This window comes from Anolis sagrei, chromosome 11, assembly GCF_037176765.1.
Source record: "Anolis sagrei isolate rAnoSag1 chromosome 11, rAnoSag1.mat, whole genome shotgun sequence".
NCBI classification, from domain to species: Eukaryota; Metazoa; Chordata; class Lepidosauria; order Squamata; family Dactyloidae; genus Anolis; species Anolis sagrei.
Window position 1 is genome coordinate 14865920 of NC_090031.1, and position 18860 is coordinate 14884779.

Below are 18860 nucleotides of genomic sequence, written 5' to 3' on the forward strand. Positions count from 1 at the left end.
CCCCTGCCAAGAAGCAGGAATATTGCATTCAAAGCACCACTGACAGATGGCCATCCAGCCTCTGTTTAAAAGCTTCCTCCACCACACTCCAGGGCAGAGAGTTCCACTGCTGAACAGCTCTCACAGTCAGGAAGTTCTTCCTCATGTTCAGATGGAATCTCCTTTAAACTTACTCATCCAATGACGCACAGTACTCACATCACCACAATCACCATAAACAGCTTGCATTCTCTGATAAATCTCCTTTGGGGTGACACCTTCTGCTGTCAAACATTCAATGACTGCATGTAGCATAAGTCACATTGACCGACTGTCTGTGCAGGGTTGCATACTTTGCACTTTAACAACACAACTGTTCAATGCTAAGACTTCCCACCAAAATGGAACTGTAGAGGAGAGTCTACTGAACAAGCCAGTACCTGCTGCATACCAGTACTGCCATCTGTTGAGGAGTTACAAAGATGGAGCATAACTTTTTATTCAACCCTCGTAGAAGCCCAAAAGAGAAACTATGTTTATTTACTTTTGTCGAGGGACACCTTCCAAATACAGAACTATCCAGAACAGAGAAGACCACATCCTGGGCCGAGACATTTGCAAAATGGCTTCCTTAAAAATGGGTTGAATGAACAGATGGCCACAACTTGTCCATCATGGTTTGTTGGCCATCCTTGGCACCTCTGGACAAAACGGCAATTTCTTGGTCCATTGGCAAAACAAGATCTTCTCAAAGCAATTTGCTCACACTTCCTTCCTTCTGGCAGAAGGCCGACTTTGCGTGGACTTTCTTGCCTGATCAATGAAGGCATCAAGGGAGGGATATAAATGCAAGGATCACAAAGATGAAGCTCAAAGCCAAAAAAAAACCCCACGAAGATGGCCAAGGCATCCCTGCACCCGCTCGCATTGCTTCTGTTGGGTCTCCCCTTCCTGGCCTTTGCAGATGATGTTCCTGTCATGACAGATGTCGACGTCACAAAGGTAACCGTTTCCAGGTGCATCAAGAGTAATCCCCACAAAAGGTGATACATACCAATTGGGATCGACATACAATACAGGTAAGTAAGGGAAACAGTGGACTGGGACACCGAAACTGGATTCGGCACATCTCAATCATTCAGTGAGTTCCACAGTATGGGAGTAAGGGAATTTTGAGAGGCAATATAAGAATAATAATAAACATCATCATATTTATTTTTTTATTGGTACCTCCCAAAAACCTTTGAAATTATATTAGTAATAGCAATACACCCCAAAGGACTGGGGTTTGAATCCCCATTTCGGGTGCAGCTACATTTGTGAGTAAATGCAGTTTGTCCCTGCTTTATCTGCCCTGATCTCAATGCTATGGAACCCTGGGAGTTGGAGGTTAGTCTTCAATGACAGAAAAGGCAAGGGGCCTTGGGGAACTACAGCTCCCAGGATCCCCTGTGTTGCTGAAACACAGCTATCTGTCACCAGGGGCATCGTAGCTGCCCATCACGTCATGCTAGTTTGAAAACCAGAAAAACATGACCAGGTTTGAAGGCAATAACAGAGGTTTATTCAACTGTCCAGATGAATAACAGAACAGTGTAATCACCAAAAGAATAGGCATAACTCATAGAAAAAAGTGCAGCACATTTTATACAGCCTGGCAGCTATTCAAACCTCCCACTTCCTCCCCTGGTTGGACATGCCTCATAGGATCTGCTTTCTCATTGGCTGAGACTTCCTCCTGACATAACAGACCTGGGGTGGAGAATGGAAAAGAACTGGGTCTGTTTTGTGAATTCAAAATATGTATAATTTCATATACATGTGTGTGTGTGTGTCTGTATCTGTATGTGTTGGAGTTTCTTGAGGATGCAGTTTAAGGGAAATTTATAATTTTTATTATTATTTATCTCGAGGCTGAGAGAGCAGAGCTTGGGAGGTAAGGGAAAGGTCAATCCTGGAGTGAATCTTAGCAGAGAAGAGAGGGGAAAAGATAGAGAGGAAGAAAATAATGGGCTGGCCTGAGGGGTTTCCTCACAAACCCATTTTTAGCTTGGTAAATGATTAGATTAATCCTCCCAGGAATGTTTGGGGACCCAGCCAAGCTTTAAAAATATGTTATAAATTTATAGTTGTAAATATTAGAGTAGGGCTGGTCATTTTTTTAATAACTGGTGAACCAAGTTGGGCCAACTTCATTCTGCAGTGTAGATGCACCCTGACTTGGTCGTTCCACGCATTAATCTCCCTTTTCTCTTTCCCCCTCCTTGCAGCTGGCCGGAAAGTGGTACCCGGTAAAGACCATGAAGGCAGGCTCTGATCCAATTGAAATCTATGCCTTCACCCTAGAGCCCACAGCTGATGGAAGCATGATAACAAATGTAGAGATCCCTAAGTGAGTGGCCTTCGTAATCCCCCCAAGTCATGGAGCAGGTCATGGCCTTAGGAACATGAGTTCCCCAAGGACATCACCTTCAAAGCACCTCCAGAAGGTCCCAGTTGGAAAACAGTGCCAAATATGGGACAATTTTGGTCCCTAGAAGGGAGAGCAGGGTGTCCCCAAAAGTGGGACTTTTTTACCTTTGTCCTCTTTTTCTTTCTTTCTTTCTTTCTTTCTTTCTTTCTTTCTTTCTTTCCTTCCTTCCTTCCTTCCTTCCTTCCTTCCTTCCTTCCTGCCTCCCTCCCTCCCTCCCCTTCTTTTTCCTTCCTCTTTTGCTTTCTCCCTCCCTTCTTTCCTTCCTCTCCTTCCTCCCTCCCCTTTTTCTATCCCTTCCCCTCTCCCTCCTCTCCCATCCCCTTCCTTCTGTTCTTTTTCCTTTTTTCCTTGTATCCTTCCTTTCCCTTCCTTTCTTCCCTTCCTTTCTTTTCCTTCTTTCCTCCTTTATTCCATCCTTTTTCCTTCCTTTCTTTTCCTTCCTCCCTCCTTTATTCCAACCTTTTTCCTTCCTCTCTTTCTCTTCCTTCCTTCCTTCCTTCCTTCCTTCCTTCCTTCCTTTTTTTCCCCTCCCTGCCTGTCTTCCGTCCTCCCTCCCCTTTTTCCTTCCTTTTCCTCCCTCCCTTCCTTCCCTTTCTTTCTTTTTCCTTCCTTCCTTCCTTCCTTCCTTCCTTCCTTCCTTCCTTCCTTCTTTTTCCTTCCCTTCCCTTCCCTTCCCTTCCCTTCCTTTCTTTTTCCTTCCTTCCTTCCTTCCTTCCTTCCTTCCTTCCTTCCTTCCTTCTTTCCTTCCTTCTTTCCTTCCTTCCTAGGGATGGAGCCTGCACCATTAAAAAGATAACCGGTACCAAGAAAAGTCCCGGGGTCTTTGTCTCATCAGGTAAGCCCAGAAGACAGGTTAGGAGTTGAAGTTTCCCCAAGGACCTCAAGCCTTGTCTTGCCGTGGGCTTTATTGGGGTTAATGAGCATCCATCTTCCATGGGTTCCTCTGGACAGATGGAGAGGCCACCATCATGGACACGGACTACAAGACCTACCTCTTCACACATTTATCCACTGGCAACCTGCGCATCCTGGAACTCTATGGTATGTTTCCCAGAGATATATTGTGTTGTTCTTTACTCGTTCAGTCGCTTCCAATTCTTTGTGATCTCATGAAGAGATATATTAGGGGGCCCGTTTAAAATGTCAATTGGGATGAATGGGAGGATCTCTCTAAGACAGTCAACATACCATTATTGTTGTTGTTGCTGCTGCTGCTGCTGTTGTTACATGCATAGATTAGTGTTTCCCCAAATGTAAACTTTCGGACTAAAGGAGGGGAAGCCCTGCCATAGACAAATAGGGAAACCCCACTAGCCAAGTACAACAAACTGGACCTTAGTGTGTACTATAAATCCCACATAGATTAGTGTAGAGGAAGAAAGTGTAATTAAGGGGGGAGGACGGGGGAAACGACTCTGTCATAGGAAAACGCTCTGAGATCAGAAACCTCATTAGTCAAGTGAAACCATATGTGGGCCTTGGGGTTTCCGACTGGAGCCACCTCCAGGCCCATCATCCTGTACTACATCTCCCAAGCTTGTTGTAGAGCAATTTAGAATGACTGTGGATTAGGCCCAAGCTGTTGTGGGTTGCCTGGTGAGAAAAGAGAAGCCAATATTGCAAAATAAATCTCACCAAGTTGAAGCAGAAGCCACCGAGATATTTATTTCATTCCAGCTCGAAAGGATGACGATTGCAGTAATTCTGCCAAACAAATTGACATGTCTGTTAGGCAAGTAAATACAGAATATATAGGTTTCAGATTCAAAAGTTTCCATGCCCACTCCCTTAGCCAGCTGTGTTGTGATTGGCTGCAACATTGGCAAGTTAGCAGGATAGCCAATGGTGGCCTGAGCTCTGCTTTGGCCTCTCAGTCAATGGGGTAGAAGGGAGGCGGGCAACAAGAAGACAATGAAGAAATGTCCAGTTGACTGGTTTAAATGACTAATGTTTGCAAAATGGCCCAGCGATTGTGTAAGCCCTCAAGCTGGCCAGGGTTTATTGTTTAAGTTCCTTGGAATCATCTTTTGAAGTCTGGTCCAAATGGCCAGGTCCTCCAATATGGGTTTCCTTGATGAAGCAGAGATTGGTTTCAGAGATTGGGATATGACACAGCAGGAGAGGCGGCGACAAATCCCCAGTTCCTCGCAGATGGGGAGATGTCCTTTGTGTTGAGTGATTCAGTATGTCCATAGACTCCCGTTATCCTGGATGGTCTGGCATTGGGCCCTCCGAGGTCCATTTGTCCATGCAAATGGGTATGGTGAAACCTTTCGTTTGGGGATTAGTAGCTCAGGAAGCATGAGCCAGGTGAACTGCTGTATTTTGAAAACAGTGGCTTTTCCTTCATCTATATATATAAATTTGTTAGGGGCATCCATCGAGGAAACAAAACTCAAAAAACCCCCATCGAAACTTAACCAAAATTCCCATGCCCATAACACAACCCACAAGGTACAAACATATCTACTCAAAATGAAAAACAACACAACAACACACTCACAAAACGGCAAAACAACAAAACTCAAAAAAACCCAACGAAACTTAACCAAAATTCCCATGCCCATAACACAACCCACAAGGTACAAACATATCTACTCAAAATGAAAAACAACACAACAACACACTCACAAAACGGCAAAACAACAAAACTCAAAAATCCCCCAACGAAACTTAACCAAAATTCCCATGCCCATAACACAACCCACAAGGTACAAACATATCTACTCAAAATGAAAAACAACACAACAACACACTCACAAAACGGCAAAACAACAAAACTCAAAAATCCCCCAACGATACTTAACCAAAATTCCCATGCCCATAACACAACCCACAAGGTACAAACATATCTACTCAAAATGAAAAACAACACAACAACACACTCACAAAACGGCAAAAGGATAAAACTCTAAAAAAACCAACGAAACTTAACCAAAATTCCCATGCTCATAACACAACCCACAAGGTACAAACATATTACTCAAAATGAAAAACAACACAACAACACACTCAAAACGGCAAAAAAACAAAACTAAAAAAAACCCAACGAAACTTTACCAAAATTCCCATGCCCATTACACAACCCACAAGGTACAAACGTATCTACTCAAAATGAAAAACAACACAACAACACACTCACAAAACGGCAAAACAACTGAACATGCGCATTGGCGCCCAGCCGCAAGTTCCCTGGCGCGCGCACATGCCCTTCCGGCCAACGTTCCCTCTGCGGAAACCATGCCCACTCCAAGCCCCGCCGCGCCGCTTCCCGCACACACACACACCCCTGCCGCACATACACACACAACCCCACACTCCATCACTCCCCCCGCCGCCGCACACACACACGCAACCCCACTCCCCCCGCCGCCGCACACACACACGCAACCCCACACTCCATCACTTCCCCCGCTGCCGCACGCACACACGCAACCCCACTCCCCCCGCCGCCGCACACACACACGCAACCCCACGCTCCATCACTCCCCCCGCCGCCGCACGCACACACGCAACCCCACTCCCCCCGCCGCCGCACACACACACACAACCCCACGCTCCATCACTCCCCCCCGCCGTCGCACACACACACGCAACCCCACTCCCCCCGCTGCTGCACACACACACGCAACCCCACGCTCCATCACTCCCCCGCCGCCGCACGCACACACGCAACCCCACTCCCTCCGCCGCCGCACACACACACACACAACCCCACGCTCCATCACTCCCCCCCGCCGCCGCACACACACACGCAACCCCACGCTCCATCACTCCCCCACCCCAATCTTACCTCCTTTTACTTCACGCCACCTCCAAACCCCACCCCGCCCCTTCCCGCCCTGTCAAAATCTAGGAAAGACAGGAAGGAAGGAAAGAAGAAAGAGAAAGGGAGGTAAAGAAAAAGGGGGAAGGAAGGAAAGTTAGAGAAAGAAGGAAGAAGAAAAGGAAAGAAAAGGAAAGATGGAAGGAAAGAAAAGAGAGACAGCAGAAAAGAAAGAAAAAGGGGGAAGGAAGGAAAGAGATAGAGAAAGAAGAGGAGAAGGAAAGATGGGAGGGAAGGAAGGAAGGAAGGAGGGAAAGAAGGAGAGAAAGAGGGAAGATTGGCCACAGCAACACGTGGCGGGTAAAGGTTGTTATTTCTATTATTATTATTATTATTATGCTATTGTTCCCTGGAGGAATGGGAGAGGTGTCAGGTCCCAGAGGCAATGCATTGCATTATTGTTATTGTTATGATGGTGGTAAAATAAAAGGAAATAAAAAGTGAAAGAAGGAAGCAAACAGGGAGGGAAGAAAGGCAAAGGAAGAAAGGGGGAGGGAATGAAGGAAAGAGAGAAGGATGAAACCAAGTAGTGAAAGAAAGAAAGAGGTAGAGAAGGAAGAAAGGAGAGAAAGGGGGAGGAAAAGGGGGAAGGAATAGGTAGGGACCTCTCTTTCATAATAGTCCAGATATCTACCTGAACTTTGATAAGTTTTACTATAGGCCACAGCAACGCGTGGCAGGGCACAGCTAGTATTTCATAAATATAGACACACAAACACACATATAGGGAATGAGGAATGAGGCAAAGGAGCATACACAAAGTTCATAGGGGATATATTATATAAAGGCAAAGGGGAACCATATCAGCCCTCCCTCCCTCCAAAGTTAAGACAAACACATTTGTCTCATGGCCATTTGAAGGGGATTCGACCCCCTTTTGCATTTCCATGAGGGAATAGATGGGAATCCCAAAGTTTTTCCATTTAGCCCAGGTAGACAAGGGCCCAGTTGGGGTACACCCTGGGACTAAGGGGTGACGCGAGGAATACATAGGGTTCATGCAGGGAAGTGGGGAGAGGGGTCCCTGATACCTAAAAGTTCATAAAAGTGGAAATGAACGGCAGGGGAAACATAAAGCATAATGTTTCTCCTGGCTAACCTTTAGCCTAGACATATAAATGTTTCTCAGCTCAAAAGGTCTATGTCTTCATAGACCTGTCAGCGGCTTATGATACTGTGAACCACCGCCTCCTCCTGAGAAAAATGTATAATATCACAAAGGACTACCGTCTCACCTGCCTCATAGGAAACCTGCTACAAAACAGGAGCTTTTTTGTTGAGTTCAAGGGCCAGAGAAGCAGATGGCGGAAACAGAAGAATGGCCTGCCTCAGGGGAGCGTGCTCGGTCCATCAATGTTTAACATCTACACAAATGACCAGCCACTGCCAGAAGGGACAGAGAGTTTCATCTATGCTGATGATCGTGCCATTACCGCTCAAGCAGGGAGCTTTGAGATGGTTGAACAGAAGCTCTCCGAAGTTCTAGGTGCTCTTACTGCCTATTACAGGAAAAACCAACGGATCCCTAATCCATCTAAAACACAGACATGTGCCTTTCACCTTAAGAACAGACAAGCATCCCGAGCTCTGAGGATTACCTGGGAAGGAATCCCACTGGAGCATTGCAGCGCACCCAAATACCTGGGAGTCACTCTGGACCGTGCTCTGACCTACAAGAAGCACTGCCTGAACATCAAGCAAAAAGTGGGCACTAGAAACAATATCACACGAAAGCTGATTGGCACAACCTGGGGATCACAACCAGACACAGTGAAGACATCTGCCCTTGCGCTATGCTACTCTGTTGCTGAGTACGCATGCCCAGTGTGGAACACATCTCACCACACTAAAACAGTGGATGTGGCTCTTAATGAGACATGCCGCATTATCACAGGGTGCCTGCTCCCTACACCACTGGAGAATTTACACTGCTTAGCCAGTATTGCACCACCTGACATCAGCCAGGAAGTAGCAACCAATAGCGAAAGGACCAAAGCAGTGACATCTCCAGCTCATCCCTTGTTTGGGTCTCAGCCAGCATGGGGTTTAAATCAAGAAATAGTTTTCTTAGATCTACAGAGACATTCACTGGAACACCTCAGCAAGCGAGAGTCCAAAAGTGGCAGGCTCAAACCCAGCACCTCAATCTGTGGGTGATACCAGATGAGAGACTCCCCCCTGGGCACACAGAAGACTGGGCGACTTGGAAGGCGCTGAACAGACTGCGCTCTGGCACCACGAGATGCAGAGCCAATCTTAAGAAATGGGCTACAAAGCTGAATCCACAACATGTGAGTGCAGAGAAGAGCAAACCACTGACCACCTGCTGCAATGCAAACTGAGCCCTGCCACAAGCACAATGGAGGACCTTCTTGCGGCAACACCAGAGGCACTCCAAGTGGCCAGATACTGGTCAAAGGACATTTAATCAACTACCAAGTTTGCAGAATTTGTGTTTTTTTTCTGTTTGTTTGTTTTGTTCTGTTAGAAATGTAATACAATGGTATGGTTGCTGATGACACGATAAATAAAATAAATAACTCAAAAGAGAGTCCCTTTTGTTTGTGAGCCATTGACTGAGATGGGGAACTATTAGCAGAGTCGTTAATTCTCTAGCCCAGGTGTGTCTCAGATGGAAAAAGTCAAATACTTTTGTGGCATGGTTTTCAGTTATAAATTTGTTACCTTCTGCTATAAATATATGAAAATAGGGCATAAAACCTTGATTAAATGATACACACTCTCTAACATGGGAAGGGTCCTTGTTGTTGTTGTTAGTGTCTTTGCAAATTGACCAATACTTAACCCTTATTATCCAGTCTGATGTCCTTGTCCTTAGCAAAACTATAAGTTACTATCTTTTATTGGGGGGAGGGGGTCATGTTCGACTTCAAGCTGACTCCCTTTTCCCCTCCTCCTTTTCTGGGGTCCCCTTTCAGGCCGAAAAAAGAAAGTGTCTAAGAAGATTAAGAAGAAGTTCAAAGCCTTGGTCAAAAAAGTGGGGCTGAAGCCAGCACGTCGCTTGAAAGTGCGGAAGAAAGGTAACCGTATGTGATGGGTTGTGTTAGTCATTGAGAGAGAGGCTGCTTCTGAAGCCGATAGGAGCTTTAGGAGGGTCTTCCCCAGGAGGAAGGACCCTAAGACCCCACCAAAGAGGGATCGCTACTTTAGCGAGCCAGAGAAGCCTGATTTCAGCAATTTTATTTAGATTAAAAATTCAGAATAAATCTCACCAAAGTTGAAGAAGAGGCACCGAGGTGTTTTTATTAGCGATTCAGCTGAAAAGGATGCAATGTAGCAATCATTCGCCTACAGAGCATACCAGTACAGAGATCAGAGACATTTTATAGGGTTTACAGGTTTAGAAGTTTCAAAATTCCCGCCCTCCGCCCGGCTTGCAGGTGATTGGCTGATGGGATAACAGCTGGGAGGAGGCTTCGTCGCCCGCCTTGCACCAGGGCCAATCACTGAGCTCCTCCGCTGCGCAGGAGCCAATGGGAAAACTCCTACCGCCTCAGCGCTCTGACGAATCAGGAGAAGGGAGGCGGGACGAGGAAGAAACAATGGGCTGGTGAATGGATTAATGGATTTCATGCCTTGGGGTCTGCGATGGATGCCCAGCCCATTGTCTTTGAATGGATTTGTGATAGACATTGATTACTTTATCCGAGTCTTCCTGTCGCCATCAGATAGGACACAATGGAGGGACTGGGGTGAATGTTTGTCATGGCAAGTTTTGAAAGGAGAAACCGTTTCAGGGAAAAAGACCCTCTTGAGGGTCTTCCGCCCCCCCCCCCCCCCCAGGAGTGATGTGATCAAAGGTGCCAAGCAAAACCTTTTCATTGAATGGGCCAACTCCGAGGTTCAATTTGAGGTTTCCAATTCTGTGTTTTCCATGCACAAGTTATCATGATAAGAGTTCTTTGTGATAGCTAATCGTCCTTTTCAACAGCTGGCCGCTTTGTTGATGAGCTTCCTCCAAGAGGGAGGGGAAAGGACGATGGGTTGGGTGCCAGGGCAAGAATTAAGTAAAAATACATGGGGAATATAGGAATCCAAAGAAATTCATATGAAGCATCCCTTCCCACCCCCTGCCCGCCAGAGAAATTGATTGAAACAATAACTTTAATAAAACATGTGTCCATAGTTCATACTGGGGAAGTTCAGACGCGAAAATGAGTTCTTTAGAGTCAAAAAGAATTGAAGAAAGTCCAACAGTCACAAAAAGGAGCTGGGTGATTTCCACTGAGCCAAGAAATGGATTCCTGCAGCGCCAGGATCGAGACTTCTCCTTGGCCCTTGGAAAACTGTAACTCTTTCCAATGGCTGGAGCCCAGGGACCAATCTGCTCCCTGAAAACCTCCTGGGGTCCTTGCTGTTGTTAGTGTCTTGGCAAATTGACCAAGACTTAAACCCCTATTGTGCAGTCTGGTGCCCTTGCCCTTTACAGAACTATAAGTTACCATCCCTTATTTGGGGGGGGGGGGGACATGCTCGACTTCACTTCCTCTCATCTGAATCTCACGTCTTTCCTTCTGCAGATTTCTGCAAAACGCCTCCAGCATAGGTAAGATGAAAATATATTATTACCTTTATATATGTGTATCCCACCTTTCTCCCAACAGAGAGCCTCAAAAGGCATGTCAATAGATGGGATCTCTTGTTCTATTCCTCCTTTCTCCCAACAGAAGGCTTCAAAGAGGGGCCGGGCTTAGCACAGTGGGCTAAACCGCTAGCTGTGGAAAATCCTGCCAATCGAAAGGTTGGCAGTTCGAGCCTGGGTTGGGGCGAGCACCCACTGTCAGCCCCAGCTCTCTGCCCACCTATTAGATCGAAAGCAGTAATGGAAGTTAAGAGTATCAGTAGATAATTAAATCCGCCATTAAGGACATCAATCAGGAGGATGCCTAAGGAGGACAAAGCTCCTAGGCATGGAAGATGGAGCAACAGCACCCTCCTGTGGCAGAAGTCAAGCACAGCTTCCAAGATGCTGGAAATAAGATGGGAAATGCCTTTACCTCTGTTTGTGTACTGTCTATTCTTGTTAATTGTGTAACAGCATTGAATGCTTGTCGTATGTGTGTTCTGTAATCTCCCCTAAGTCCCCTCGGGGAGATAGAACAGAATATAAATAGAGTATATTATTATTATTATTAGTAGTAGTAGTAGTAGTAGTTCTTGTTGATGTTCTGCCAACTTTGCAGTTTGAAAACATGCAAATGTGAGTAGATCAATAGGTACCACTCCGGTGGGAAGGTAACGGCGCTCCATGCAGTCATGCCGGCCACATGACCTTGGAGGTGTCTACGGACAATGCCGGCTCTTCAGCTTAGAAATGGAGATGAGCACCACACCCCAGAGTCGGACTTAATGTCAGGGGGAAACCTTTACCATTACCTAGTAGTAGTAATAATATCAAAAGGGGGCTGTAAAAGCCCTGCAAGTAGAAGGGATGCTGGAATAGAAACAAGTGGACGTGTGGGGCAACCCACTGCCCGCGTCCTTCATTGACGGTTTGTCCCTTTTCTTCTGCAGGTCCCTAAAGGAACCCAGGAGGTGTAGGGACACCAACATCACCACCGACTACCAACAATAAAGGAATAATGAAACCCTAAAATGTCCTGCTGTCCTTTATGTAAACAAAACCCAGACAGCCCTTTGTATGAAACTCTTATGAAGGGTTGGTATGACCTCCGCTTTGCTAGTGAAACTGAATGATCGTGTCACAAAAGGAGGCAGGTTTTGCCAAGAGGAAAAGAATGGAAAGTTAACGCAGCTTAGGGTAGAACATGAGTTCATTATGGATATATTTATTGTCTTGCCCTTCTCATACATGACCTTTGGATACAGTAGAAGCCCACGTTCCCCTAAATCTATAATCAATGAGCCATGTATTAAAAGGATGCCATAAATATGTGCACACTCAGCACACACTCTGTACCCTTTTACACAATCCTGGTTTGAAAGGGGGCCCAAGGCCCATCCAGTCCACTTCCCCTTCTGTCGCAAAGGAAGATACCATCCGATCCCTCCCAACAGATGGCCACACAGCCATAGATATTATAGGAGAAAGAGATGGTTGAGATACTGGTATAGATTCCTAGTAGTAGTAGAGTTCGAAGAGACTCCAAGGGCCCTCCAGTCCAACTCCATTCAGCCATTAATAATAATAATAATAATAATAATAATAATAATAATAATATAATCTATATAAATAAAAATATAATGTTCGTTTGTGGGATTCATATAACTCACAAACCACTGGACAAATTGACACTAAATTTGGACACAAACACCTATCAGGCCAACGAGTGACCATCACTCATAAAAACACTCAAAAACACAGCAGAAGAATGTTTAAAAGCCAAAAAAGCAAAATGACGCTACAGCGCATGCGCAAAACCACACATACATACACACACACACATATATAGATGCAAACGTATATATATACATATACACAAATATATATACACACAAAGCACATATGCACAGACTGGGCCACAGCAACGCATGGCAGGGGACAGCTAGTAGTAGTAGTAGTAATAACTTTATTTATATTTGACTCGAATATAAATTAATATAAATTAATTAATGCCCGAATACAACAACAATACATCCATACAAACAAATTTATACAACCCAACATATGAATTATAACTTAAGAAACTAAATTAAATAAAAGTACTGTCTGTTACAACAGACATAAGACAAAACTTCAAATGGAAACAATAATTTCCCATTTCTTTGGGGCAAATCGATTAATCATTGCTCAAGATATCTATTGAGCTGGTGGAGTGAGCAGGGCACGGATACGGATGGCAACTATTAATCAGAGGTATAATGGTAGTATCACCAACTCCTGCTCTTAAGCCAGTGAGCAAAGGTATGTCTTCCATTGTTTTTTAAAGGGGTTGGGCTAAGCACAGAGGCTAAATCACTGTGCTACAGGAAAACCCAGCCGATTGAAAGGTCGGCAGTTTGTGTCTGGGTCAGGGTGAGCACCCACCACCAGCCCCAGCTCATCTGTCCACCTAGCAGGTCAAAAGCCAAAATACAAGTAGATAAATAGGTACTGCAGGGAGGCAATAAAGGCATCCTTAAGGACATCAATCGGGAGGAAAAGCTCCTCGGCATGAAAGATGGAGCAACACCACCCTCTGTGGTCAGAGTCGAGCACAGCCTCCAAGATGCCGGAAATAAAATGGGAAAAACTGCCTTTATCTCTGTGTTGTCTGTCCTTGTGAATTGTGTAATCAGCATTATATGTTTGCTGTATGTCTGTTCTGTAAGCCACTCTGACTGCTCTTCTGGACTGCTCTGCATTCCACTTGGTCCATTCTCAAACCTCACATCATGATAAATGGAAGTGGATCAGGGGAAATCTTTAAAGAACACCGCTCATATAATGACTTCCCAAGACACCAAACTCCAGTGGAGAGGGAATGCTGTCACTCCTAGGTCCCTTCCCCATGGGTGGTTGTGTCCTTCGGGGGAGGATCAATGGCCATCCGTTGGGGTGAAACAGCCAACAATGCAACGAAGGCCACAATGGCTTCTCTTCAATGGCCAACCTACGAGGGTTGAATGAAAAGTAGTGCCTCCACTTTCGTTACATGTGTTGGGATGGGAATATTTTAATAAATCAAATGGAGAAATAATCCTTAGGATGTGCACTTTAACTACCACTATTCACTTTCCCACATAATCACCAGACATTTCTGCCAATGATGAACAAGTTTTCTGAAGCCATCATGGAAGAAGTCAGCACTCTGTTTCCGCAACCAGCGTCTCATGGTTTTCTCAACATCTTCCTCAGAAGCATAATGATGTCCCCGCAGATCTCCTTTCATTATCGGGAACAGATGGAAGTCAGACGGTGCTAAATCTGGACTGTATGGAGGATGTCGTACGGTGATGAGATCCATTCTCTGAGGTTTCAAGTCTGTGTGCTTTCAATTCAGGCATCAGTATCCTGGGCACCCATCATGCACAGATCTTCCGATAGCAAAGCAAAGCAATAATGTGACCCACACATTCTTGTGAAATGCCAAATATGTTTGAAATTTCTTTCTGAGTGATACTACGATTGTCCTGAATCAATCTGTCAACCTTTTGCTTGTGAAACTCAGGGGTTGCTGTCACAGGACGTCCAACTCTTTGTTTGTCACACAAGTCAGATGTTCCCACCTCCACATCTTTAAACTTACTTGCCCAACGACGCACAGTACTCACATCAACACAATCCCCATAAATAGCTTGCATTCTCTGATGAATCTTCTTTGGGGTGACACCTTTTGCTGTCAAGAATTCAATGACTGCATGTTGCATAAGTCACACTGACTGACTGTCTGCGGAGGGTTCCATACTTTGCACTTTAACAACACAACTGTTCAATGCTAAGACTTCCCACCAAAATGGAACTGTAGAGGAGAGTCTACTGAACAAGCCAGTACCTGCCTCATACCAGTACTGTTGAGAAGTTGCAAAGGTGGAAACATTACTTTTGATTCAACCCTCGTAGAAGCCCAAAAGAGAAACTATGTTTATTTATTTTTGTCGAGGGACAACTTCCAAATACAGACAGAGAACTATCCAAAACAGAGGAGACCACATCCTAGGCCGAGACTTTTGCAAAATGGCTTCCTTAAAAATGGGTTGAATGAACAGATGGTCACAATTTGTCCATCATGCTTTGTTGGCCATCCTTGGCATCCCTCGACAAAACAGCCATTTCTTGGTCCGTTGGCAGAACGAGATCTTCTCAATGCAATTTCTCACACTTCCTTCCTTCTGGCAGAAGGCCAACTTTGCGTGGACTTTCTTGCCTGATCAATGAAGGCATCAAGGGAGGGCTATAAATGCAAGGATCACAAAGATGAAGCTCAAAGCCAAAAAAAACTCCCACGAAGATGGCCAAGGCCTCCCTGCACCCGCTCGCATTGCTTCTGTTGGGTCTCCCCTTCCTGGCCTTTGCAGATGATGTTCCTGTCATGACAGATGTTGATGTCACAAAGGTAACCATTTCCAGGTGCATCAGGAGTAATCCACCCAAAAGGTGATACATGGCAATTGGGATCGACATACAATACAGGTAAATAAGGGAAACAGTGGACAGGGACACCAAAACTGGATTCGGCACATCTCAATCATTCAGTGAGTTCCAAGCTATGGGAGCAAGGAAATTTTGAGAGGCAATATAAGAATAAAAATAAATATCATCATATTTATTATTTTATTGGGACCTCCCAAAATCCTTTGAAATTATATTAGTAGTAGCAATACACCCCAGAAGGACTGGAGTTCGAATCCCCATTTCAGGTGCAGCTACACTGGTGAGTAAATGCAGTTTGTCCCTGCTTTATCTGCCCTGTGTGTGCGTATCTGTATGTATTGGAGTTTCTTGGGGATGCAGTTTAAGGGATTTTTATAATTTTATTGTTATTTATCTTGAGGCTGAGAGAGCATGGGTGAGGGAAAGGTCAATCCTGAGGTGTTAGAATCTTAGCAGAGAAGAGAGGGGAAAAGATGGAGAAGAAGCAAATAATGGGCTGGCCTGAGGGGTTTCCTCACAAACCCATTTTTAGTTGGGTAAATGATTAGATTAATCCTCCCAGGAATGTTTGGGTTTGGGCTGGGGCTGAGCTTGGCTGAGACCCACCCAAGCTCTAAAAATACATTATAGATTTATAGTTGTAATTATTAGAGTAGGGCTGGTCAATTTTTCAATAACATGTGAACCAAGTTGGGCCAATTTCATTCTGCAGTGTAGATGCACCCTGACTTGGTCATTCCACACATTAATCTCCCTTTTTTCCTCCCCCTCCTTGCAGCTGGCCGGAAAGTGGTACCCAGTAAAGACCATCCAGGCAGCTTCTGATCCAGTTGAAATCCATGCCTTCACTCTAGAGCCCACAGCCGACGGAGGCATCGTAACAAACCTCGAGATCCCTCAGTGAGTGGCCTCCGGAATCCCCCCAAGTCACGGAGCAGGTCATGGTCTTTGGGACCTGAGATCCCCAAGGACATCACCTCCAAAGCACCTCCAGAAGGTCCCAATTGGAAAACAGTGCCAAATATGGGACAATTTTGGTCCCTAGAAAGGAGAGCAGGGTGTCCCTAAAAGTGGATTTTTTTTATCTTTGTCCTCTTTTTCCTTCCTTCTTTCCTTCCTTCCTTCCTTCCTTCCTTCCTCCCTCCCTCCCTCCCTCCCTCCCTCCCTCCCTCCCTCCCCCCTTCTTTTTCCTTCCTCTTTCCTTTTGCTTTCTCCCTCTCTTCCTTCTTTCCTTGACCTTCCTCTTCTTCATCCCTTCCCTTTTTCTATCCTTCCTTCCTCTCTCCCTCCCCTCACATCCCCTTCCTTCCTTCCTTCCTTCCTTCCTTCCTTCCTTCCTTCCTTCCTTCTTTCCGTTCTTTTTCCTTTCTTCCTTGTATCCTTCCTTTCACTTCTTTTCTTCCTTTCCTTTCTTTTTCTTCCTTCCTCCTTTATTCCATCCTTTTTCCTTCCTCTGTTTCTCTTCCTTCCTTCCTTCCTTCCTTCCTTCCTTCCTTCTTTCCTTCCCTCCCAGGGATGGAGCCTGCACTGTGAAAAAGGCAATCAGTACCAAGAAAAGTCCCGGGGTCTTCACCTCATCAGGTAAGCCCAGAAGACAGGATGTCTTCCCCAGATGGGAGTTGAAGTTTCTCCAAGGACCTCAAGCCTTGTCTTGCCGTGGAATTCATTGCGGTTAATGAGCATCCATCTTCCATGGGTTTCTCTGGACAGATGGAGAGGCCACCGTCATCGACACGGACTACAAGACCTACCTCTTCGCACATTTATCCAACAGCAAAGTGCGCATCCTGGTACTCTACGGTACGTTTCCCAGAGATATATTGTGTTGTTGTTTATTCGTTCAGTTGCTTCCGACTCTTTGTGATCTCATGAAGAGATATATTAGGGGACCCATTTTAAAAAGTCAATTGGGATGAATCGGAAGACCTCCTCTCTAAGACAGTCAACATAACATTGTTTTTGTTGTTGTCGTTGTTGTTGTTGCTGCTGCCGCCACTGCTATTTTTGTTGTTGTTGTTGTTATATGGATAGACTAGTGTTTCCCCAAACTTAGCCTTCCAGACCAAAGGAGGGGAAGCCCTGCCATAGACAAATAGGGAAATCCCACTAGCCGAGTACAACAAATTGGACCTTAGTGTGTACTATAAATCCCACCTAGATTAGTGTAAAGGGAGAAAGTGTAATTAAGGGTTGGGGGGGGGGGTAACAACTCTGTCATAGGCAAAGGCTCTCAGATTGGGAACCCTATTAGTCAAGTACAACCATATATGGGCCCCAGGCTTTATGCCCCATAAAAGCTTCCTACTGGGGCCACTTCCAGGCCCATCACCCTGTACTACATCTCCCAAGCTGACTCCCTTTTCCCACCTCCTTTTCTGGGGTCCCCTTTCAGGCCGAGAAAAGAAAGTGCCTAAGGAGATCAAGAAGAAGTTCAAAGCCTTGGTCAAAAAAGTGGGGATGAAGCCGGCACGTCGCTTGAAAGTGCGGAAGAAAGGTAACCGTGGGTGATGGGTTGTGTAGTCATTGGGAGAGAGGCTGCTTCCTCTCATCTGAATCTCACATGTCTTTCCTTCTGCAGCTTTCTGCAAAAGCCCACCAGCATAGGTAAGACGAATATATATTATTACCTTTATATATGTGTATTCCGGCTTTCTCCCAACAGAGAGCCTCAAAAGACATGTCAATAGATGGGATCTCTTGTTCTATTCCACCTTTCTCCCAACAGAGGGCCTCAAAGAGGGGCCGGGCTTAGCACAGCGGGCTAAACCTGTAGCTGCGGAAATCCTGCCAATCGAAAGGTTGGCAGTTCGAGCCCAGGTTGGGGTGAGCACCCACTGTCAGCCCCAGCTCTCTGCCCACCTATTAGATCGAAAGCAGTAATGGAAGTTACGAGTATCAGTAGGTAATTAAATCCGCCATTAAGGACATCGATCGGGAGGATGTCTAAGGACGACAAAGCTCCTAGGCATGGAAGATGGAGCAACAGCACCCCCCTGGGGCTGAAGTCAAGCACAGCTTCTAAGATGCTGGAAATAAAATGGGAAATGCCTTTACCTCTGTTTGTGTATTGTCTATTCTTGTTAATTGTGTAACAGCATGGGCAGGAAGGTAACGGTGCTCCATGCAGTCATGCTGGCCACATGACCTTGGAGGTGTCTACGGACAATGCCGGCTCTTCAGCTTAGAAATGGAGATGAGCACCACACCCCCGAGTCGGACTTAATGTCAGGGGGAAACCTTTACCTTTACATAGTAGTAGTAATAATATCAAAAGGGGGCTGTAAAAGCCCTGCAAGTAGAATGGATGCTGGGATAGAAACAAGTGGACGTGTGGGGCAGCGCACTGCCCGCATCTTTCATTGACGGTTTGTCCCTTTTCTTCTGCAGGTCCCTAAAGGAACCCAGGAGGTGTAGGGACGCCAACATCACCACCGACTCCCAACAATAAAGGAATAATGAAACCTTAAAATGTCCAGGTGTCCTTTATGTATACAAAGCCCAGACAGCCCTTTGTATGAAACTCTTAT

General features: G+C 45.6%; 2 protein-coding genes across 2 annotated transcripts; both read left to right on the forward strand.

Moving 5' to 3' along the window:
* The first annotated feature begins 876 nt into the window (after positions 1-876).
* On the forward strand, positions 877-11821 carry LOC132763857 (lipocalin-like). Its single transcript, XM_067472235.1, has 6 exons — positions 877-981; positions 2250-2371; positions 3220-3287; positions 3404-3493; positions 9218-9319; positions 11814-11821. The coding sequence occupies exons 1-6, from the start codon at positions 877-879 to the stop codon at positions 11819-11821; spliced, it is 495 nt and encodes a 164-aa protein (XP_067328336.1).
* Positions 11822-15190: 3369 nt separating this feature from the next.
* LOC137097682 (beta-lactoglobulin-like) lies at positions 15191-18781 on the forward strand. The gene is made up of 7 exons (XM_067472236.1): positions 15191-15295; positions 16112-16233; positions 16847-16914; positions 17044-17133; positions 17726-17827; positions 18059-18131; positions 18721-18781. The coding sequence occupies exons 1-7, from the start codon at positions 15191-15193 to the stop codon at positions 18779-18781; spliced, it is 621 nt and encodes a 206-aa protein (XP_067328337.1).
* Positions 18782-18860: the final 79 nt, after the last annotated feature.

What these genes read in the sequence shown, in the direction of transcription:
- LOC132763857 (XM_067472235.1), top strand. Translation starts at nt 877, where the DNA reads ATGGCCAAGGCATCCCTGCACCCGCTCGCATTGCTTCTGTTGGGTCTC. An exon ending in ACAAATGTAGAGATCCCTAA is followed by an intron (nt 2,372 to 3,219) that starts GTGAGTGGCCTT and finishes CTTCCTTCCTAG; the next exon opens with GGATGGAGCCTGCACCATTA. An exon ending in CGGGGTCTTTGTCTCATCAG is followed by an intron (nt 3,288 to 3,403) that starts GTAAGCCCAGAA and finishes TCCTCTGGACAG; the next exon opens with ATGGAGAGGCCACCATCATG.
- LOC137097682 (XM_067472236.1), top strand. Translation starts at nt 15,191, where the DNA reads ATGGCCAAGGCCTCCCTGCACCCGCTCGCATTGCTTCTGTTGGGTCTC. An exon ending in ACAAACCTCGAGATCCCTCA is followed by an intron (nt 16,234 to 16,846) that starts GTGAGTGGCCTC and finishes CTTCCCTCCCAG; the next exon opens with GGATGGAGCCTGCACTGTGA. An exon ending in CGGGGTCTTCACCTCATCAG is followed by an intron (nt 16,915 to 17,043) that starts GTAAGCCCAGAA and finishes TTCTCTGGACAG; the next exon opens with ATGGAGAGGCCACCGTCATC.